Source organism: Leucoraja erinacea, chromosome 1, assembly GCF_028641065.1.
Source record: "Leucoraja erinacea ecotype New England chromosome 1, Leri_hhj_1, whole genome shotgun sequence".
Classification (NCBI taxonomy): domain Eukaryota; kingdom Metazoa; phylum Chordata; class Chondrichthyes; order Rajiformes; family Rajidae; genus Leucoraja; species Leucoraja erinaceus.
The window spans coordinates 4,039,895-4,064,474 of record NC_073377.1 but is presented as its reverse complement, the minus strand read 5'-3'; the positions used below and the strand labels follow the sequence as shown (position 1 = coordinate 4,064,474).

The following is a 24,580-nucleotide window of genomic DNA, read 5'->3' as shown; positions in this document are numbered from 1 at the left end:
AAAAGGCATTCGCAATTGGGTTTAGATTGGATGATTGGCCACTCAGGAATTGACTATTTTTTAGCTTTCAAAAACTCCTTTGTTGCTTTAGCAGTATGTTTGGGATTATTGTCTAGCTGTAGAATGAACTGCCGGCCAATGAGTTTTGAGGCATATGTTTGAATTTGAGTAGATAGGATGTGTCCATACACTTCAGAATTCATTATGCTACTACCATCAGCAGTTGGATCATCAATTAAGATAAGTGAGCCGGTACCTACAGCAGCCATATATGCCCAGGCCATAACACCCCCACCACCATGTTTCACAGATGTATCAGAACTGAACGAGGAGGAGGACACAAATGCAGGCTCAGACACAGGGCAGATCAGTCTTCAGAGTTTAATCGGCAACGAACTGGCAATGAGAACAAAAACACAATGGGCTTAAATACAGACTAGCAGGGGATAACGAGACACAGGTGAAACACATCAGGGCAGGGCCAACAATCACATGAGGGTAAACGACCTGACAGGAAATGGGACCTGAAACAAGAGGAGATGTGAGACACCAAAATAAAACAAGAATGCAAACTCTAATACTAAAAACCGATGAGAAACAGAAACTAGATCAAACGCGAGACCTGACAAGATGAGGTGGTATGCTTTGGATCTTGGGCAGTTTCTTCTATCCTCCATACTTTGCTCTTGCAATCACTCTGATATAAGTTAATCTTCGTCTCATCTGTCCACAAGACCTTTTTCCAGAACTGTGGGTGCTCTTTTAAGTACATCTTGGCAAACTGTAACCTGGCCATCCTATTTTTGAGGCCAACCAGTGGTTTGCATCTTGCAGAGTAGCCTTTGTATTTCTGTTCATGACATCTGCAGACAGTGGTCATTGACAAATCCACAACTGACTCCTGAAGAGTGTTTCTGATTTGTCGGACAGGTATTTGGGGATTTTTGTTTATTATGGAAAGAATTCTTCTGTCATCAGCTGTGGAGGTCTTCCTTGTCTGCCAGTCCCTTTGCGATTAGTAAGCTCACCAGTGCTCTTTTTCTTCTTAATGATGTTCCAAACTGTTGATTTTGGTAAGCTTAAGGTTTGGCTGATGTCTCTAATAGTTTTATTCTAAATTCTCATCCCATAATGGGTTATTTGACTTTTCTTGGCACAACTTGGTCCTCATGTTAATAAACAGCAATACATTTTCCAAAGGTGATGGAAAGACAAGGTGCTGAGAGCTCTCTTATACCTGCATTCAGGAGGTAATTGAACACACCTGACCAATTACAGACGCAGGGAAGCCATGTGTCCCAACTATTATGGTGCCCTGAAATGGGGGTACTACGTATAAACACAGCTGTAAATTCTAAAGGGTGAACCCAAAATGTATAAAAATGGCTTTTAATAAAATCTGACAATGTGCACTTTAACCACGTGATTTTTTTTTTTCTATTACAAATGTTAAATTTTGGACTACAGAGGCAAATAAATAAATAATGGGTCTTTGTCCCAAACATTATGGAGAGCACTGTAGCTAAATCCAAAAAACGTATTTTGGTTCCATTATTCAACAGCACAAAGCTGACCAAATAATTGAAAAACAATTCCATGTTTAAAAACAGAACAACTTGTAGTCACTAAAATAGTGTGAGGATCACAACTTATGTCTATGCTGATGATTATTTTTCACAAAGCCAGATATTCATCATAAAAGTACTGAATTCATTAGGCCAGATCTTGTTTATTTTCTGAAGTGCAGCTGGAACCCAGAGTGTGAGAAATGGATCAAAGAATAATATTAATAACTAGCATCTCTATATCAGAAAATATACCGAAGGAAGACGTGTAGTGCTGCTAATGGTTTATTTAACAGTTCTTGAACAGTTTCAAAAAGTATTAAGGCAATTTAAACAAGGAACATGGCTAATGAAAGTAATTCAAAATGAATTAAATAGAAGTTTGTGCAGGTTGTCCTTCAGCCTTGTATCTGCATACAATGTTGTATCTTTATGGCCCTGTCCCACGGTATGAGTTCATTCCAAGAGTTCTCCCGAGTTTAAAAAAAAAAAAAACTCGTAAGCACAGAGAATGAACGTAGTGGGTATGTCGGAGCTCAGGGACGTCTCTTAGAAACATGGAAAATACGTGCAGGAGTAGGCCATTCGGCCCTTCGAACCTGCACCGCCATTTAATATGATCATGGCTGATCATCCAACTGAGTATCCTGTACCTGCCTTCTCTCCATACCCCCTGATCCCTTTAGCCACAAGGGCCACATCTAACTCCCTCTTAAATATAGCCAATGAACTGGCCTCGACTATCTCTGTGGCAGAGAATTCCAGAGATTCACCACTCTGTGTGAAAAATGTTTTCCTCATCTCGGTCCTAAAAGATTTCCCCCTTATCCTTAAACTGTGACCCCTTGTCCTGGACTTCCCCAACATCGGGAACAATCTTCCTGCATCTAGCCTGTCCAACCCCTTAAGAATTTTGTAAGATTCTATAAGATCCCCCCTCAATCTTCTAAATTCTAGCGAGTACAAGCCGAGTCTATCCAATCTTTCTTCATATGAAAGCCCTGACATCCCAGGAATTAGTCTGGTGAACCTTCTCTGTACTCCCTCTATGGCAAGAATGTCTTTCCTCAGATTAGTAGACATAAACTGTACACAAAACTCCAGGTGTGGTCTCACCAAGACCCTGTACAACTGCAGTAGAACCTCCCTGCTCCTATACTCAAATCCTTTTGCTATGAATGCTAACATACCATTCACTTTCTTCACTGCCTGCTGCACCTGCATGCCTACTTTCAATGACTGGTGTACCATGACACCCAGGTCTTGTTGCATCTCCCCTTTTCCTAATCGGCCACCATTCAGATAATAGTCTACTTTCCTGTTTTTGCCACCAAAGTGGATAACCTCACATTTATCCATATTATACTGCATCTGCCATGCATTTTCCCACTCACCCAGCCTATCCAAGTCACCTTGCAGCCACCTAGCATCCTCCTCACAGCTAACACTGACCCCCAGCTTCGTGTCATCTGCAAACTTGGAGATGTTGCATTCAATTCCCTTGTCCAAATCATTAATATATATTGTAAATAGCTGGGGTCCCAGCACTGAGCCTTGCGGTACCCCACTAGTCACTGCCTGCCATTGTGAAAAGGACCTGTTTACTCCTACTCTTTGCTTCCTGTCTGCCAGCCAGTTCTCTATCCACATCAATACTAAACCCCCAATACCGTGTGCTTTAAGTTTGTATACTAATCTCTTATGTAGGACCTTGTCGAAAGCCTTCCGAAAGTCCAGATATAACACATCCACTGGTTCTCCCTTATCCACTCTACTAGTTACATCCTCAAAAAACTCTATAAGATTCGTCAGACATGATTTACTTTTCATAAATCCATGCTGACTTTGTCCAATGATTCCACCACTTTCCAAATGTGCTGCTATCCCATCTTTAATAACTGATTCTAGCAGTTTCCCCACTACCGATGTTAGACTAACTGGTCTGTAATTTCCCGTTTTCTCTCTCCCTCCCTTTTTAAAAAGTGGGGTTACATTAGCTACCCTCCAATCCTCAGGAACTACTCCAGAATCTAAAGAGTTTTGAAAAATTATCACTAATGCATCCACTATTTCTGGGGCTATTTCCTTAAGTACTCTGGGATGCAGCCTATCTGGCCCTGGGGATTTATCGGCCTTGAATCCATTCAATTTACCTAACACCACTTCCCGGATAACCTGGATTTCACTCAGTTCCTCCATCTCATTTGACTCCCGGTCCTCTGTTATTTCCAGCAGATTATTAATGTCTTCCTTAGTGAAGACAGAACCAAAGTAGTTATTCAATTTTATCTGCCATGTCCTTGTTCCCCATGATCAATTCACCTGTTTCTGAGTGCAAGGGACCTACATTTATTTTAACTAATCTTTTTCTCTTCACATATCTATAAAAACTTTTGCAGTCAGTTTTTATGTTCCCTGCCAGTTTTCTTTCATAATCTATTTTCTCTTTCCTAATTAAGCCCCTTGTCCTCCTCTGCTGGACTCCCAGTTTCTCCCAGTCCTCTAATAGGCTGCTTTTTCTGACTAATTTGTATGCTTCATCTTTTGTTTTGATACTATCCCTGATTTCCCTTGTTTTCCACGGACGCACTACCTTCCCTGATTTATTCTTTTGCCAAACTGGGATGAACAATTGTTGTAGTTCATCCATGCAGTCTTTAAATGCCTTCCATTGCATATCCACCGTCAACCCTTTAAGAATCAATTGCCAGTCTATCTTGGCCAATTCACGTCTCATACCCTCAAAGTTACCTTTCTTTAAATTCAGGACTCTTGTTTCTGAATTAATAATGTCACTCTCCATCCTACTGAAGAACTCAACCATATTATGGTCACTCTTGCCCAAGGGGCCACGCACAACAAGATTGCTAACTAACCCTTCCTCGTTACTCAATACCCAGTCTAGAATAGCCTGCTCTCTCATTGGTTCCTCTACATGTTGGTTTAGAAAATTATCCCACATACATTCCAAGAAATCCTCTTCCTCAGCACGCTTGCCAATTTGATTCACCCAATCTATATGTAGATTGAAGTCACCCATTATAACTGTTTTACCTTTGTTGCACGCATTTCTAATTTCCTGTTTGATGCCATCCCCAACTCCACTACTACTGTTCGGTGGCCTGAACACAACTCCCACTAGCGTTTTCTGCCCCTTATTGTTTTGCAGCTCTACCCATATCGATTCCTCATCCTCCAAGCTAATGTCCTTCCTTTCTATTGTGTTAATCTCCTCCCTAACCAGCAACGCTACCCCACCTCCTTTTCCTTTCTGTCTATCCCTCCTGAATATTGAATATCCCTGGATGTTGAGCTCCCAGCCTTGGTCACCCTGGAGCCATGTCTCCGTGATCCCAACTATATCATAGTCATTAATAGCTATCTGCACATTCAATTCATCCACCTTATTTTGAATGCTCCTTGCATTGAGACACAAAGCCTTCAGGCTTGTTTTTACAACACTCTGACCCCTTATAGAATTATGTTGAAAAGTGGCCCTTTTTGATTTTTGCCCTGGATTTGTTTGCCTGCCAGTTTTACTTTTCACCTTGCTACCTATTGCTTCTACCCTCATTTTACACCCCTCTGTCTCTCCGCTCACACATTTAAGAAACTCTTTCCCTTTAACTCCATCCTCGACTATCCCATTTGGCACCCCACCCCCCTTATTCAGTTTAAAGCCACCCGTGTAGCAGTGGCAAACCTGCCTGCCAGAATGTTGGTCCCCCACCTGTTAAGATGCAATCCGTCCCTTTTGTACAGTTCCCCCTTACTCCAAAACAGATCCCAGTGATCTAAGAATCTAAATCCCTGCCCTGTGCACCAGTTCCTCAGCCACGCATTCAGGTCCCATATCTCCCTGTTCCTGCTCTCACCAGCACGAGGAACTGGAAGCAAACCAGAGATAACAACCCTGGAGGTCCTGCTTTTCAGCATTGTTCAAAGCTCTCTAAAGTCACGCAGCAGAATATTCATCGCCTTCTTTCCGACATCGTTTGTGCCGACATGCACTACCACTTCTGGCTGTTCACCTTCGCCCTTGAGGATTTTCTGCACTCTGTCCATGACATCCTGGATCCTGGCACCAGGAAGGCAGCACACCATCCTCGAATCCCGTCTGTTGCCACAGAAACCACTGTCCATACCTCTCATAATTGAGTCTCCCACTACAATGGCGTTGCCTGACGTTGGCCTCTTTGGTTTTGGCTCAACAACCCTTTTTGCTTCACAAGCCAGTCCGCCGTCCAGTGTAATAACGTCTTCTGTCCCGACAGCTTCTAAGTGGGTGAACCTGTTCACAAGAGGTAAAACACCCGGGGACGTTTCCATTCCATGCTTCCCTCCCTTTCTCACCGTCACCCACCTTCTCTCTTCCAGTACCTTAGGTGTACCAATCTTACACTTGGACTTGTCAAGGAACGATTCAGTTTCTCGGACGAACCTGAGGTCATCCACTTGCTTCTCCAGTTCCCCAACACGGTCCTTCAGGAGCTGTACCTGGATGCACCTCTCACATTTGTAGCAGCCAGAGACACCAGCAGTGTCCTTGACCTCCCACATAGTGCAAGCATCACACTGAATCAGCTTGCTTGACATCTCCTTCTATCGTCTCTCCCTCTTCAGCGTTTTGCGTAGCCTCCTCTCCACAGTCTCCTCGCAGAAGACTCTTGAGCCAAAGACTCACACTTTTCTCACAGGGCACTTCCCTCACAGGGCCACTCCCTAAGAGCCATCTTGCTTATATTGACTGATACATTGCCTAATTTACCAATTTATAACCCAAATTCCTCAGTTTTAAACTTTCCCCCTCTGACTCACTTCCAGCTTTCCTCCCATTTGGGCTAGAGCCAATCAGTGTTTTCTCTTGCTTATCTTTGTTGCTGATGCTTCCAAATCCACAGCAGCTCTGAGTACTTTAGGAAAAGCAAAACGTGACAAGGATGACAAATTATTAAAAACAAATTAGAAATGTATATGTAATGTCCCTGTCCCACGGTACGAGTTCATTCCAAGAGCTCATAACGCTAACGGCAGATACTGGGGAAGACTCGCTAACGGCAGGTAAGCTCGGGAAGACTCGTGAAGATTTTTCAACATGTTGAAAAATGTCCACGAAAGCCCCGAGTACTGACGAGCGGCCATTACTGTAAATCTCCGAGTTTGAATCAGGGCAAACTCGGGAGAACTCTTGGAATGAACTCGTACAGTGGGACAGGGCCATTACTTTTACATTTCTAATTTGCTTTTAATAAATTGTCATCCTTGTCAAGTTTTGTTTTTCCTAAAGTACTGTCCAGCCAGTTCCTATCTGTCTATGTGGAGAAATACATTTATGGTCACATCCTCTTGTTCCACAAGAACAAGTAAAAATCATATTTGCAACTGAATTGTAAAATAATCTCATAAAAGATTCCATTAATTATTGATAATGCCTATAATAGTTTATTGCTACACTCTGTGTCTAATGTGCTTTGGTTATATAGGAATAATTCTTTCATTTGATTGATGACTGTTGGATTTTAACTATAACTTGACCATCAAAATTGCATGAAAAGTGAACATTGAACATTGGCAAACTCCTCCACGTCATTATACTGAAAGGAAAATCCTCCATTAAAAGGCTGAAGATAATCAGGGCTCGAACACTGGCTTAAGAAAATAATAGAAGAGATACTGGTAAGGAAGTGACTACCTGTAAGCCAAAAGTCAGTTGTAAGGTAAATGCTGGAATATATGAGGAAGGATATAATAAAAGAACATCTTGAAAAGGATAATAAGATTGAGCTGGGTCAATATATCTGTCTATCTATCTATTAATATATAAAACTCAAATCCATCCGTTCGCCTGCAGTACGGATCCCTTCCTGCCTTTTGATTCGTTGACGGCTGCTCCTTCCTATCAGCTTCCAACACACTTCGAAACAAAGTTGCAAGACAGGAACACTGAACTTTTCACTGCTGCAGCAGGCAGGGGAGGTGCAATTGAGGGAGGCAGGGGAGTGCTGGAAACTTACATTTGGCAACGGCTTCAGTTCCATTGGAGGAGACGGGTGCATGGTGGAATATTGGGTTGGAGGAATCACACCATTGGGGGAGCAGACCCAACGGGTCTGCACTTGGTCTAGTTATTATATAAAAGTCTGTGGCTGCCGCCTGCCGTCCGTCCAGCTGCCTGTCTGCCTTTTGATTCGCTGCTCCTTCCTATCAGCTTCCAACACACTTCAAAACAAAGTTGCAAGACAGGAACACTCTGAACTTTTCACCTCAATGGGATATCACAGCAAGTGCTTCAACAGGAGGGGGAGGGCCAATTGGTATTGCAATTGGAAAAGCTGCAGCAGGCAGGGAGGTGAAATTTGAATTTTTTTTTTAATCCACTGCTGAGGGAGGCAGGGGAGTGCTGGAATCTTGCATTTGGGAACGGGTTCAGTTCCGTTGGAGGAGACGGGTGCATGGTGGAATCTTGGGTTGGGGGGATCACACCATTGGGGGAGCAGACCCAACGGGTCTGCACTTGGTCTAGTGTATTACTAAAACTCTCATCTTTTCTGTGTGCGTGTGTGATTCATGACCTGAACTATGCCAAAACGGTACACAATAACACTACAGGTTTTGCACCACCTTACTCACCATTGTCCTGTGGTGTGGTATACCAAAGTTTTATTCGCATTAATGGTATATTTTACAAGTTATTCACATTTTTAACTACAAAATCCCACTTTGAGAAAATGTTCTTCCATCTGCACTGGTAGTTACAGCTGTGACATCACAATGGGATTGTAACCCTGCCCGCTACAATGTTACAATCCCAGGACACTGAGTATTGGCAGCCCTAGAAAGTGCAATTGCATTTATTTTTAAGTTTAAAATAAGGGAGGGTGAATAAGGGGAAATGAGCCACCCCTGCACAGTTGGGGGCTAAGGATGAGTTGTGGAATATTGCATTCGGGGAATGGGTTGCATTGGGGGACCAGGCCTCCAGTGTAACAGGGACCCAATGGGTCCCACTTGGTCTAATAATATATAAAATATAGTACAGGTGCACAACCTTTTATTCGAAAGCCTTGGGACCAGACACTTGTCGGATTTCGGACATTTTCGGATTTCAGAATGGAAGATTTTTAGCGTAGATTAGGTAGGTAGCGCGGGCGGCTTGAAAAGTCTGGAGCAGCTGCCTCCTCCCCGGAGACCGGGAGAATCATTGCATAAATGTTAGTTTGGAGGGATTTTATGTGGTGGTGGTGGAGTAGGGGTGAAGGGGGAAACTTTAATTCTTAGTCCCCTACCTACCTGGTTGGCGACTCCCAACCTCGCGGAGCTGGGGGCTCCGTCCGGCCGCGGGCGGCGCCGGTTGTAGCTCCGACCCCGGCAACTCTACTCCTGGCTGCGTGGCGCTCCAAATCCAGCGCGGCCCGTGGCCGGACGCCCCAGCTCCGCGAATGTCGGGAGTCGGCGGCGTCGCAGCGCTGGGACACCAGCGGGGAGCGGGCAATGCCTTACCGGGTCGCCGTGCGGCAAGCTCCGGAGTGCTGTGGCCGCCTTCTTCCAACATTCGCGGAGCGTCGCTGGATTTGGAGCCGCGGAGCTGGAGGCTCCGTCCGGCCGCGGGCGGCGCCGGTTGGAGCTCCGACCCCGGCAACTCTACCCCTGGCTGCGCGGCTCCAAATCCAGCGACGCTCCGCGATGTTGTGTGTCGGCGGCCACAGCACTCCGGAGCTTGCCGCACGGCGACCCGGTAAGGCATTGCCCGCACCCCGCTGGTTTCCCAGCGCTGTGACGCCGCCGACTCCCGACATTCGCGGAGCTGGGGCTGCGGGCGTCCGGCCGCGGGCCGCGCTGGATTTGGAGCGCCTCGCAGCCAGGGGTAGAGTTGCCGGGGTCGGAGCTACAACCGGCGCCGCCCGCGGCCCCACCGGCCACAGCGCTGCGGAGCTTACTGCACAGCGGCCCGGTAAGGCATTTACCGCTCCCCGCCTCTCCGACCAGGTAGGGGACTAAGAATTAAAGTTTACCCCTTCACCCCCCTTCACATAAAAGCCCTCCAAACTAACTGACTAACATTTAAGCAATGATTTACAGATGTTTAAGCGTCTCCCGGTCTCCAGGGAGGAGGCAGCCGCTACAGAAGTACAGACCTGGGTTGACCGTGGGTCGTTTTGGGTCAAGTTTGGCGCCAAACGCGAGCTTTGGTGCGCAGACGACATCTGGAAAAAATGGCCGGTTTTCGGAGCTTTTCGGTTTCTGGAACTCCGGATAAAAGGTTGTGCACCTGTATATATAATTATGAAAGGCATCGATAGGGTAGAGTGTCAGAACCTTTTTCCCCAAAGTGGAAATGTCCAACACTAGAGGGAATAGCTATAAAGTGAGATGAGGGATGAAGAAAGGTCTTGACCCGAAATGTCACCCATTCCTTTTATCCAGAGATGCTGCCTGTCCCGCTGAGTTTTGGGGGATAGACTCCAAAACTCCAGCATTTTGTGTCTATCTTCGAAGTTTAATTAAGATGTGCAGGCAAGATGTTTTTGAAAAGCAGAGGGCTGGAACACATTGGTGGGTGGCTTTTAGAGGGCACATGGAAGTGCAAGGAATAGAGTGATATGGATCATGTACAGGCAGATGAGATCAGTTTAACTAAGCATCATGTTTGGTACAAACATTTTGTGCTGAAGGGCCTGTTACTGTGTTGTACTGTTCTAGTTTAGTTTAATTTAGCTTAGAGATACAGTGTGGGAACAGGCCCTTCGGCCCACCAAGTTTGCACCGACCAACAATCACCCCATGCACTAGATTTAGCCTGTACACTCAGGACAATTTATAGAAGCCAATTAACCTACACGTTAATATATATAAAAAGCTGAAGTAACTCAGCGGGACAGGCAGCATCTCTTGGAGAGAAGGAATGAGTGACATTTCGGGACGAGAACTTTCTTTGGTCTGAGATGTCCCGCTGAGTTACTCCAGCTTTTTGTGTCCATATTCAGTTTAAACCAGCATATGCAGTTCCTTCTTACACTACCCACACGTTAATATGGGTAACTTTAACCTAGAAGCCCTACAATCTTACACGTCTTTGGGATGCGGGAGGTAACCCATGCAGTCACAGGGAAAATGTGCAAACTCCGTACAAACAATACTTGTAGTCGGGATTGAACTCGGGTCTTTGGTGCTGTTTAGTCACAGCTCTACCCCTGCACCACTATGCTACCCATGTTCTATGTACGATGTAATGTGGGTTTATGAAAGAAAAACTGTTTGACTAATTTACTGAGATTTCTTTTAGGGTGTGAGTAGTAGAATAGACAAGTGGGAACCAAAGGGTATAATATATTTGGATTTCCAGAAGAATTTCAAAAAGTTACCAGCCGAAGGTTAGTCAACAATGTCAGAGCACATGGAATTGGGATAATATAATAACATAGAATGAACAAAATGCAAAGAGTGCAATTCAACAAATTATTCTCTGGTTGATGGGCAAATGGGACTAGCTTGGATGGGGCATCTTGGTTAGCATAGATTAGTTGGGATGAAGGGCCTGTTTCCAGAGCATTGCAAGGATTGATGCTTGAGACTCAGTTATCAATATCAACAATTTGGTTAAGGGGATAGGGAAAAAAAAGTAATGTCTAAATGAAATCGTTCAGGACTTATTTGTTTTGATGATGTGACCATTTTTTTTAATGATGTGACAAAAAAGGCTGATGAGGGCAGTGCCATAGACACACATGTATGGATTTCACCAAGGCATTCGACAAGGTTCCAGATGGTAGGCTGGTCTGGAAGGTTAGAGTGCATGGGATCCTAGGAGAGACAACTGATTGGATAGAAAATTGGCTTCATGTAAGAATCGAAGGGTGATGATGAAAGGTTGTTTTTCACACTCGAGGCCCATAACTAGTGGTGTGCCTCGGGGTTCGGTACTGGACCCATTGCTATTGTCATCTATATGAATGATTTGGATGAGAAGGTACATGGCATGATTAGAAAGTTTGCAGATGACATAAAGTGTGCTCTATTGCAGATAGTGAAGATTATTATCAAAAATTGCAGCAGGATCTTGATTCGTTAGATAGGTTGTCTGAGGAATAGTTGATGGAATTTAATACAGAGAAATGTGAGGTGTTGCATTTTGGGAGGTCCAACATGGGCAGGACCTACACAGTGAATGGTACGGCTCTGGCGAGTATTGTAGAGCAGCTACTACTCTACAATACTGCTGTATTGTAGAGCAATACTGCTGTACCAGGAGTTCAGGCAAATCGCTCTTTGAAAGTGGCGTTACAGGCAGATAGGGTGGTCAAGAAGGGTTCAAAGGTTCAAAGGTTATTTTATTAGTCACATACATCGAGGTGTAGTGAAATGCTTCTTGCCATGCAGCACATAAAGAAAGAATACAGACATAACAGTAATAAAGTAATTTAAACATAAAAACATCCCCCCACAATGGTTCCCATTATGAGCGAAGGCACAATGACCAGGTAGGGACCTTAAAAAAGCAGTTTTACCATACAGGACGGCGCCCCAGGACAGGGTGCAGGACAGGACAGGGTGCAGGACAGGACAGGGTGGAGACCAAGCAGCGATTTTCTGCAGCTATTTAAACAGCTAGTTAAAAGAAAATATGACCTTGAGCACAAAAGGGGGCAAGGGGCCATAGGATACAGATTGTTACATCTTGTTTTCGTCTCAACTAGATCCTCAGGATCAAATATGATTTGCTTCTACTTTGGTCCTGTGAGTTCTGAAGTGTCAAATAAAGTGAATGTACCATAGATTCTTTCACCGATGGAAGTGTCTGTCTGGGCAACAAAAGTGCTAGTGAACCTCAGCGGGTGCAGCAGCATCTGTGGAGCGAAGAAAATAGGCAACATTTCGGGCCGAAACCCTTCTTCAGATTGATGTAGTGTGGGGGGTGGGGGGGGGGGGGGGGGGGAACAGAGGGAGAGCTGAGAAGGGGAAGAGACAGAAAAGGCTACGGGAAATTGGAGAGTCAATGTTTATGCCGCTAGGGTTCAAACTGCCCAAACTGCCCTTATGAGGTGCTGCTCCTCCAATTTCCGGTGGTCCTCACTCTGGCCATGGAGGAGGCCCAGGACAGAAAGGTCAGATTTGGAATGGGAGGGGGAGTTGAAGTGCTGAGCCACAGGGAGATCAGGTTGGTTAATGCAGACCGAGCGGAGGTGTTCGGCGAAATGATCGCCAAGCCTACGCTTGGTCTCACCGATGTAGATCAGCTGATCTCTCGAGCAGCGGATGCAATAGATGAGGTTGGAGGAAATGCAGATGAACCTCTGTCGCATCTGGAACGACTGTTTGGGTCCTTGAATGGAGTCGAGGGGGGAGGTAAAGTGACAAGTGTAGCATCTCTTGTTCATGTGTGTATATATTTATATCATGGTATATGGACACACTTATCTGTTTTGTAGTAAATGCCTACTATGTTCTGTGTGCTGAAGCAAAGCAAGAATTTCATTGTCCTATACAGGGACCCATGACAATAAACTCACTTGAACTTGAACTTGATCTCTTGCGGTTGCACGGGAAAGTGCCAGGGGAGAGGGTGGTGCAGGAGGAAAGGGAAGAATTGACCAGGGAGTTACGGAGAGAGCGGTCTTTACGGAAAGCAGGCGGGGGGGGGGGGGGGGGGATGGGAAGATGTGGCCAGTGGTGGGGTCACGTTGGAGGTGGTGAAAATGACGGAGGACTATTTGTTGTATGTAACGGCTAGTGGGGTGAAAGTTGAGGACTAGGGGGACTCTGCCCTTGTTATGAGTGGTGGGATGGGGAGAGAGAGCAGTGTTATGGAGTATTGAAGAGACCCTGGTGAGAGCCTCATCTATGGTAGGGGAGGGGAAGCCCTGTTCCCTGAAGAATTAGGACATTTCCGATGCCCTGTGACTGGACGTCCATGGTGAAGATGAGGGGATGTGGGTCTAGAGAATGGAATGCCAGGAGATGACGGAGAGTGTCTGAGGTGTCTTGAACATGGATAGGGAGGGATTTAACCAGGGGGGATAGGATGGAGTCAAGGTATGTGGAAATAGGTTTGGTAGGGCACAAACAGGCAGAGACAATGGGTTTACCAGGACAGTCAGGTTTGTGGATTTTGGGGAGAAGGTAAAATCTGTCTGGCGAGTGGATGGGTGATTTGTGAGGTGGTGCGCCACCACTGCTTTTACACTGAACTCCATGGCACTCCTGACACATGGACTAAGGTTCTCAGTATCATCCCAAATGCTCCTTCTTGAAGCAAATGCACATTCCCAGTAATTCCCAGAAGTTGGTGGGGATATTGCATTTCTTTCAAAGGAGGATTTGAGAACATGTTTAAATCTCTTATTCTATACTAGTGATTTATTCTCGTAACATAGTTCAGAAAAATGCATATTTCATGAGTCGAATATCATAAATTGTCCTGTGGATCCAACTGTCTATCATTAGCGCTATACTGTGAATGCTGATATGCATTTTGCTTATCCTGTCAGTGGATTTGGAAGATTTTACTGAGACTGTGCTGCCAGTTATCTTTGTAGCAGTTTAAGGTCCTTAGTTTTGGCAGTCCAAGTCTTAGATGCATGTATGAGGGTAAAGATCACGGCTGTCTGATAGAACACGAGTTATGTATCAGATCTAAGAATATCTGAGGAAGTCACACATCTCACTTATGACATCCATGGCAAATTCATGCCTGCAAATACATTTTATCAGCAGAGAGGACCAGGTGAAATGTGGTGCTTGCAAAGAAGTAGATCCCATGGGTTGTTGATTGAGTGGGTTCAAACGCAGTTTTGTGCAAGACTTGCAGAACCATAAAAACTTGCTCTAAAATAACAATATTGAAATAAATGCACTGTTTTTAGTTTACCAGTAGATGGCAGTTGTTTTTTAAAATATGCACATACTTTTAATGTACACTCAAAGGAAACAAAATTACAAGTTACCTTCAGCAATTATTTTGATACATCTAAAATCAGCAGAATTAATGACACAGACTGGCAGTTTCGCAGCAGATATAAGTTAACACTGAAGTGTTGAAGTGCAAAATGATACATTTTAGGAAGAATATGGTACACTGGCCAGAGGGTTACAACATAGGAAACCCATAGAAAATAGAAAATAGGAGCAGGAGGAGGCCATTCGGTCCTTCGAGCCAGCACCGCCATTCATTGTGATCATGGCTGATCGTCCCCAATCAATAACCCATGCCTGCCTTCTCCCCATATCCCTTGATTCCACTAGCCCCTAGAGCACTATCTAACTCTCTCTTAAATCCATCCAGTGACTTGCCCTCCACTTCCCTCTGTGGTGGGGAATTCCACAGTTACACATGGGTCCATGAGTGAATAATCTTCACCTGTATAGAATCAATAAGGCAACAGTTTAACTTCCATTCCCTGTCTCTTTCTCTTGCGCCCAACAATCACATCCCCTACCTCCTCTTCTCTAATCTTCCACTATTTTCCACTTAACAAAGTTGGAAGGCCAGCCTGGAATACAATTTTTCAATTTCTCTTCTCCAGTATGAGTATACTGGAAAATAATTCATCTTTTCCTGCCAGAGTGGTACCACGACAAAATCTCAAATAAAATGAGTATCACTGAACAGAAGGCTTTTTGTGCAATAAGAATAAATAAGAAGCTAATGATGCTGATGCAAACTGATATTTAGGATAATTTGCAACAGAGATGCAAGATGAAGAAAATGAAGAAAATGTTTGCATGTGTATAATTATAAAAGGTGATAGATTGGATAAAATACCTCAAGACGTGAACATTTCAGAATTTGAAGAAAAAACAGAAAAGTGAGATGAATTGCATACTGTAATTATTTCAAAGAGGTGATACTGTGCTGAATGATCGTTGTACTGTAATGTCTTATGATTTAATTATAGTCACTGAGAGATTAAATATCACAAATTTGTTCAGGCCTTCCTTCTGATAGAATTTGCTTAATGATGCTGTAAACTTGATGATCAATGATGTTAAATATCCATTGTAGATGTGTAAAAGTTCCCAGACATAAAATGCTCAGCAAAATTGAACTTCATCATCCTGAATGTATATTTAACATGGTCAAATGTCCTTAGATGCTTATCTTGAATGGCATAGAAGAGATTGTTCTTTTGAAATAAATTAGGCAAGACAGACATGATACACCCCAACGAGGATCCAGTGACAGCCAAACCAAAGATTCTAACTTGATTTTTTACACAACACCACTTCTAGAACTATAATCTGTTATTTCCTTGTCACCATACAGCAAGATGCTCTATAGACATTATATTTTACTAATTAGAAGACAGCAAAGCTAGCCAATGTTGCAATAGTCAAGTCTAGTTAGTTTACAAGTTTATTTAATCTCCATCCTTTGTTCATGAACCAGTGAACAGGGCTTTTTGTCAGGGCAAATGCCATGTTATCAAAGTATTTGGAGGTATGACCTACCTAAACATTTAGTTTTTAGACATACAGCATGGAAACAGGCCCTTCGTCCCACTGACCAGCGATCCTGGCACATTAACACAACCCTACACACAGTAAGGCCAATTTTACATTTACACCAAGCCAATTAACCTACAAACCTGTATGTCTTTGGAGTGTGGGAGTAAACCAAAGATCTCGGCGAAAACCCACGCGGTCACAGGGAGAATGTACAAACTACGTACAGTCGGGATCGAACCCGAGTCTCTGGCGCTGGAAGGCAACAACTCTACTACTGCGCCACCGTGCCGCCCTATTTCTTGAAATAATTCTCCCTTTGTGAGGAGGAAGTACTTAAAAATGGCCTGTTACTGGAATTTATTTGGAATTTTCATAATAATATCCATAAATCCTTACTGATAAAACATTTGTCGATAGTCAATAAAAACATCCCCAACTAAATAGGAAATAAAAAATTATCATCATGAATGACTGTCATGCTACCTGCTCATACCAGGCAGTGCAGAATTAGCCTTAACATCAACTTTTGCCTTCGGAAAAGTAAAATGGTCAGGGATTAAAGATAACATTTTTAAAACAGTCCATTAATTAAGAGTGAATTTGATCAAGCAGGTACATTGGCAGGGGAAGAGAATGAGGGGGAGGGGGGGAGATTAATATATCCTGCAGCTCGGTGTCTCTTTTAAAAATACCACAAAGCAATTTTATTCTTATCTTCATGTCCCAAGAGTCTGTTGTAATTATAAAATCAATATCCAACTTTCACTGTACCTTTATTGACCTTTAAACTGACCTTTGAACCTTTGAATCTTTATTTTATCCCTACTGCATTTATTTCCTTTTAGCAATCATGTATACATTGAAAGTAGGATGTGACCCTGAAATTGCAATCAGTCTCAACAAGTCAGACTATCTCAACCACTTGTTGCGATTTTCAATTAAAAATAATCTTTGTATAGAAGATATAAAATAATATGAACAGAAATGTCACCTTATGGTCAAGCTATTGTATCATTCTAATATTTTGATTTAATTTCAAAGAAGAATGGATCATTCAGTACAAGATATCCACTTGGAAGAAATGTTGCACATATTCCCTCCCTCTAGGCTGTGGGCCGAGGAGCTTTTTCATTTAGTTTCGTGACCCAACTCACAGAACCACCTGAATTTTTTACATATTGTGTAATAAAATTATTTAAATCATACCTGAAACTCATCGAGACCAAAACCTGCACATTTTTAAGAAATATGAGAAAACCCTCAAATTTTCTGAGTCGTAATTGCCCAATCAATGCATATTTGACATTGAGGTCAGACACAAATTGGCCAATCCCGCGCTTTGTTTTATGGTCGCTAGGCAGTGAGGAAGCTGGGATCATGGCTGTCATCTCATTACATCAATAGCAATAACAAGGTTTCCAAGGATAAAGCTAATGCTAACCTTGCTGATAATTTTGTTTTTCATTTGATTTATCTTTATAATGTTATAATGCGTACTGGTAAATAGAAATGATAAATAACAAATGTAGAGTTAGGATTAGGGTCAGTCTGTTTGTCAGTCTGTCTGTCTGTGAATCTGTCGGTCGGGCCGTCGGTGGTGAGCATTGGATCGGGCCTCCTCCAGGAGGTGAGGGTCGGGCCTCCTCCAGGAGGTGAGCCTTGAGCCGGGCCTCCACCAGGAGGTGAGCATTGGGCATCCAGGAGGTGAGGGTTGTGCCGGGCCTCCGCTGGGAGGTGAGCGTTGTGCCGCCGGGAGGTGAGCGTTGTGCCGCCGGGAGGTGAGTATTGGGCCGGGTCTACGTTGCAGCAAGCGAGCAGGCGGTCTGATGGAGCCGGTGCTATCTGGGTGCTAAATGCGGCCCGGGTGGCGTGCAGGGCAAGGCTGCCCCCCTCCATCGCCACCACCAGAAGAGCATGCTGGCCAAGATGGAAGCGTGTTGGGACACAGTACGGAACCCGCAGCCGGTCTCAAAGTGGCTCCAGCTCCAGCCTTGGGCAGGTCTGGGAGGGGGTGAGTTAGGGTTAGAGTTTGGCATTTTCCTGTCTTAGCCTTCCCCCAGCCTGGCACTGCCCCAGGCCCACTATGGCAGTGACCCCCCACTCTGCACACTGGCAGTCAGGGGGTTCAGTAAACGGGGGAACCCAGAAGAACTGCCCTGACCTATTAATTAGGCTGGTTCAAGAGGACCTCTTCGGCAGTCTCATTAAAAAAAAACTCACAATTATATTCATTATATTATTTTTTATAGAATACAATTATACATCTCGTTCGAATGTAGTTTACGGTGGGGTTTTTTAACTGGGTACGTGAGCCTTTTAAAATCTCTTCCCTGTACGGTGGACCCGACCTTTTCTCTGTCGGGTCTCCGTTGTCATTGGGGCCTAGCACCGTGGAGTGGCCTCCAACCGGAACGACCTGGGGCTCCAGTCGCGGAGCCTGCGGACCTACTACCATCGTGGACTGGCCAAGTTCAGAGTGGGAGGAGCTGTAGTGGCGCGCTGCTGCGCCCCGACCCCGGAGATTCGGAGGCTCCAGCTGCAGGTCTGGTGGACGGTGGGAGGCCGCTTTTCAGGGCTTCCGCAATGGCGACTTCTCCCACCCGAGTTGTGGGGTTGAGGATGACCTGGAGCGGTGCCTTACATCGCCCAGGCGCGTCTTTAATGGCTGCGGGACTTGCTAGCACCCGCCGGAGGGATCCAACATCAAGACCCGGAGCGTGGCCTTGCATCGCCCGGCATGGCTTTAATGGCCGCGGGACTTATTTACCATCGCCCGCCGGGGGCTTTGACTTTGACATCGGGAGGAGAATGGGGATTGCAGGGGAGAGATAAGATTTTCCCTTCCATCACAGTGAGGAGGAGAGTTCGCTGTGATGGATGTTTGTGTAAATTGTGTTGTGTCTTGGTGGTTCTTCTTGTTTGTATGACTGCAGAAACTAAATTTAGTTTGAACTTCTGGGTTCAAATGACAACAAATAAAATCTAATCTAATCTAATAATTATATATGATTACAGTCATATTCACAAGTCATATATATATATATATATAGATGGTATAATAATTCATAGTTTAAAGAGACTGCTAAACAGAAATAGGCTCCACATGGTGTAATATGGGCATTGGAGACTAGATGGCGCTTACTTTTCCGATCTCATTTTCTAATTAGTTTAATTAATTAATGTGCAACCTTTGGCACAGACGAGTTATGACTTCCTTCTCAATTATATTTCATCTAAATCTGTGCAAAATTTCATGTAGTTCCGAGACGTGGGTCACGAAAATGGATTTCTAGACAAATCTTTGATGCTCAGCCCACAGCCTACTCACAAAGAACAAAATACTGCTGTTTATTAAAACAAATGGAGTGCAAGTTTCTACACAATGTAACCAAAGTCTGAAAAGGATATAGTAAAAAAGATGAGAAACATCTAAAAAATAATCAACTACAGATGCGAAAAATTAGAGATATAAACAGTAAATGAAGCAGCATTTCTGGTTCATATGAAAGGTCATCTGTAATGTTAAATTTGTTTCTTTCTCACCAGATACTGCCCAATCTGTTGATTACTGTCAGCATTTATGTTTATATTTTTGAAAAACTGAAATACTGTGTACAACACAAATCTTCCGAATTCTTCTGTACAGGAAGGAAATGCAGAAGCAAGTTTACATCGAAGATGGGCAAAAATTACTGGAGTAACTCAGCGGGACAGGCATCATCTCTGGAGAGAAGGAATGGGTGATGTTTTGGGTCGAGACCCTACTACAGACTGAGAGTCAGGGAAAAGAAAGACCAGAGAGGGCAGCATGGTGGTGTAGCAGGGGAGTTGGTCTAAGAATATAAAACAGGATAGTAAAAGCTTCTTTAGGTATGTGAAGAGGAAAAAATTAGTTAAGACCAAAGTTGGACCCTTGAAGACCGAAAAAGGTGAATTTATTATGGGGAATAAGGAAATGGCAGATGAGTTGAACAGGTACTTTGGATCTGTCTTCACTAAGGAGGACACAAACAATCTTCCTGATATAGTAGTGGCCAGAAGATCTGGGGTGACAGAGGAACTAAAGAAAATACACATTAGGCAGGAAATGGTGTTGGATAGACCAATCGGACTGAAGGCTGATAAATCCTCAGGGCCCTGGCCTGATGGTCTACGCCCCAGGGTACTTAAAGAAGTGGCTCAAATCGTGGATGCATTGGTGATAATTTTCCAATGTTCTATACTCAGGATCAGTTCCTGTGGATTGGAGAGTAGCTAATGTTATCCCCTTTTTAAGAAAGGCGAGAGAGAGAGAAAACGAGGAATTATAGACCAGTTAGCCTGACATTGGTGGTGGGGAAGATGCTGAAGTCAATTATAAAAGATGAGATAGCCGCACATTTGGATAGCTGTAACAGGACCGGTCCGAGTCCGCATGGTTTTACGAAGGGGAAATCATGCTTGACTAATCTTCTGGAATTTTTTGAAGATGTAACTAGGAAAATGGACAAGGGAGAGCCAGTGGATGTAGTGTACCTGGACTTTCAGAAAGCATTTGATAAGGTCCCACATAGAAGATTAGTGGGTAAAATTAGGGCACATGGTAGAGTTCTGACATGGATAGAGAAGTGGTTGGCAGACAGGAAACAAAGAGTAGGGATTAATGGGTCCCTTTCAGAATGGCTGCCAGTGATTAGTGGGGTACCGCAAGGCTCGGTGCTGGGACCGCAGCTATTTACAATATACATCAATGATTTGGATGAAGGGATTCAAAGTAACATTAGCAAATTTGCAGATGACACAAAGCTGGGTGGCAGTGTGAACTCTGAGGAGGATGCTATGAGAATGCAGGGTAACTTGAACAGGTTGGGGGAGTGGGCAGATGCATGGCAGATGAAGTTTAATGTGGATAAATGTGAGGTTATCCACTTTGGTAGCAAAAACAGGAAGGCAGATTACTATCTAAATAGGGTCAAGTTGGGAAAAGGGGAAGTACAATGGGATCGAGGGCCCTTGTACATAGTCTATGAAAGTAAGCATGCAGGTACAGCAGGCAGTGAAGAAAGCAAATGGCATGTTTGCCTTTATAACAAGAGGAATCGAATATATGAGCAAAGAGGTCCTTCTGCACTTGTACAGAGCCCTAGTGAGACCACACCTGGAGTATTGTGTGCAGTTTTAGTCCCCTAATTTGAGGAAGGACATTCTTGCTCTTGAGGGAGTGCAGCGTAGGTTTACAAGGTTGATTCCCGGGATGGCGGGACTGTCATATGCTGAGAGAATGGAGCAGCTGGGCTTGTACACTCTGGAGTTAAGAAGGGTGAGAGGGGGTATCATTGAAACATATAAGATTGTTAAGGGCTTGGACATGCTAGAGGCAGGAAACATGTTCCCGATGTTGGGGGAGTCCAGAACCAGGGGCCTCAGTTTAAGAATAAAGAGTAAACCATTTAGAACGGAGATGGGGAAACACTTTTTCTCACAGTGTTGAGTCTGTGGAATTCTCTGCCTCAGAGGGTGGTGGAGGCAGGTTCTCTGGATGCTTTCAAGAGAGAGCTAGAAAGGGCTCTTAAAGATAGCGGAGTCAGGGGATATGGGTAGAAGGCAGGAACTGGGTACTGATTGGGGATGATCAGCCATGATCACATTGAATGGCGGTGCTGGCTCGAAGGGCCAAATGGTCTACTCCTGCACCAATTGTCTATTGTCTATTAATGCACCAGAGACCCGGGTTTGATCCTAACCATGGGTGCTTGTCTGCACGGAGTTTGTACGTTCTCCCCCTGACGTGCGTGGATTTTCCCCGGGAGCTGCGGTTTCCTCCCATACTCCAAAGACGTACACATTTGTAGGTTAATTGGCTTGGTAAAATTCTAAATTGTCTCTAGTGTGTGTGTGGGAATCAATTGTTGGCGCGAACTCAGTGGGCAGAAGGGCCTGTTGCCGTGCTCTATCTCTAAACTAAACTAGAGACTAGGTTCATGGTTAGCTGAGGGGAAGGTGACAATAAGGCATTGAATCTATAAAATTAATCAGGAGGATAGTGAAACTAGTTAAATAACTAGGGTGGGGGAGGAACGGAAAGAGAAAGAAAGCAAGGGTTACAAAGCTAAAGAAATCAACAACTCAGCAGTGTGAATATTGATTTCTCTAACTTCAAGTAACCCTTGCTTTGCCTCTCTCGCCATCCCTCCCCCACCTCTCAGCTAACAATGAACCATTCTACATTTCCCTGAGTATTGTCTGCTTCGATCTGTCGTTTTCACACCATGCCCTATATATCTTCCTCTCCCCGACTCAGTCTAAAGAAGGGTCTCGACCCGAAACATCACCCATTCATAAGGTCATAAGTGATGTGAATTAGGCTATTCAGCCCATCAAGTCTAATCCTCCCTTCAATCATGGCTGATCTCTCCCTCCTAAACCCATTCTCCTGCCTACTCCCCATAACCTCTGACTCGTGTACTAATCAAGAAACTATCTTTCTCTACCTTAAAAATATCCATTAACTTGGCCTCCACACCCTTCTGTGGCAAAGAATTCCACAGATTCACCACCCTCTGACTAAAGAAACTTCACATGATCTCCTTCCTAAAAGAATGTCCTTTAATTCTGAGGCTATGATGTCCAGTCCTATAGAATCTCCCACTGTGGAAACATCCTCTCCACACGCACTCTATCCAAGCCTTTCACTATTCTGTAAATTTCTATTAGGTCCTTCCTCATTCTTCTAAACTCCAGCGAGTACAGGCCCAATGCTGTCAAACCTTCATCATATGTTAACCCACTCATTCCTGGGATCATTCTTGTAAACCCCCTCTGGACGCTCTCCAGAGCCAGCGCATCCTTCCTCAGATGTGCTGCCCAAAATTGCTCACAGTACTCCAAAAGCAGCGTGACCAGCGCCTTGATTTGCAGTTTTAATTTTTGGGGAATCCTGCACCTGCACTACCAAGACGCTGTGCACTTCTGATTTCTGGATTCTTTCGCGATTTAGAAAATAGTCTACGCCTTTATTCCTGCTACCAAAATGCATGACTCCACACTTTGCTACTATATTCCATCTTCTCTGCCCACTCTCCCAACCTGTCCAAGTCTTTCTGCAGAGTCTCTGCTCTCTCTACACAACCTGCCCCTCCACCTATTTTCGGATTATCCGCAAACTTGGCCACAAAACCTTCAATCCCCTCCTAATCCCCCCCCAACACAGACCCCTGCGGATCTCTTCTCTCCAGAGATGTTGCCTGTCGCGCCACAAGTTATTCTGATTCAATTGATTGGAAATAGGATTTATTTTGATGTATAAAGATTAGAGGGAACATCGAAACATAGATACATAGACAATAGTTGCGGTAGTAGGCCATTCGACACTTTGAGCCAGCACCGTCATTCAATGTGATCATGGCTGATCATCTACAATCAGTTCCTGCCTTCTCACCATACCCCTTGATTCCGCTAGCCCTAAGAGCTTTATCTAACTCTCTTTTGAATGCATCCAGTGAGTTGGCCTGCACTGTCTTTGGAGGCAGAGAATTCCAGAAATTTATAACTCACTGTGTGAAAAAGTTTTTCCTCATCTCAGTTCTAAATGACCTACCCTTTATTCTTAAACTGTGGCCCCTGTTTCTGGACTCCCCGAACATCATGTTCTATCTTACTATGAAAATGCCACTTTAAAAATGCGCAGAGACAAGGACCTTTCTTTCCCTCATCTTAGAATTCATAACCACCCACTCACAAAATTAACTTATGTAATACATCCAAGGACCATAACAATGATTTAATTGGATCTTTTAACTCCATTTATGAATGTGAGTTTAACACTGACATTGGCACAGTTTCTATCATGCTAACCTCGAGCATTAAACAATTTATTTAGACGACATTTTGAACTTCCCAAAACAGCAAGTGATGTATTTTATGCAGTTGTTTTTCAATCTGGCCATCAATAGCCAGCATCGGTAATAATGATATTTTATGGACGGCCAGAGCTTTAGATAATCCACAACTTTTTAAATGTTATTGCTATCAAAAGAATTGGAAACTGGACATATTCAAAAAGGGCAGATACTTTAGTGTCTTGACAGTGAGGATGAAAATCCACAGATACTTACATCAAATTCATTCAAAGCTGCAGCTAGTTCCCCAATGCCAACCTGCCCATGTTTGTCATCTGCCATTGAAGTAGACTGGGCAGCATTTGAAATTCCAGCAATAGCCTCTTGTACTTGTTTGAAAACATAATCTCGATTGGCTCTGGTAGCAGCTACATCAGGATGTCGGAGGAATGCTTGAGAAGCAGTGTACAGCATTGTTGCATTCTTCTTCAAGGCACCTCGAGCAGCTGCCATTTCATCCCTGCAGTGGAGATCCTTCAGTTCCTATAATTGAAAACATACACAATTGTAAAGGAGTTAAGTCTGACACACTGTAACTTTACTGAGTCTTTAATAAAGGCACATGTCAAACACGTCCCAGTACTGACTGCATCTAGTCTTCAGGCATACTGGAACCAAGGGAGGAGCAAGGGGAAGATATCACAGTTATACTGAGATGACTGGGCGTGGTTAGTGGTATTGAGGTAGCTACATTAT

General features: G+C 44.1%; 1 protein-coding gene across 2 annotated transcripts in view; it reads right to left on the bottom strand.

The window, feature by feature from the left end:
* The window catches only part of ctnna2 (catenin (cadherin-associated protein), alpha 2), a 1,403,856-nt gene that overhangs the window by 1,232,505 nt on the left and 146,771 nt on the right, over positions 1-24,580 (bottom strand). For both annotated transcript variants that reach the window (XM_055644902.1, XM_055644985.1), the window contains exon 6: positions 24,101-24,367. In XM_055644902.1, coding sequence (XP_055500877.1) covers positions 24,101-24,367 — 267 coding nt within the window. The remainder of the gene's footprint in view (positions 1-24,100; positions 24,368-24,580) is intronic.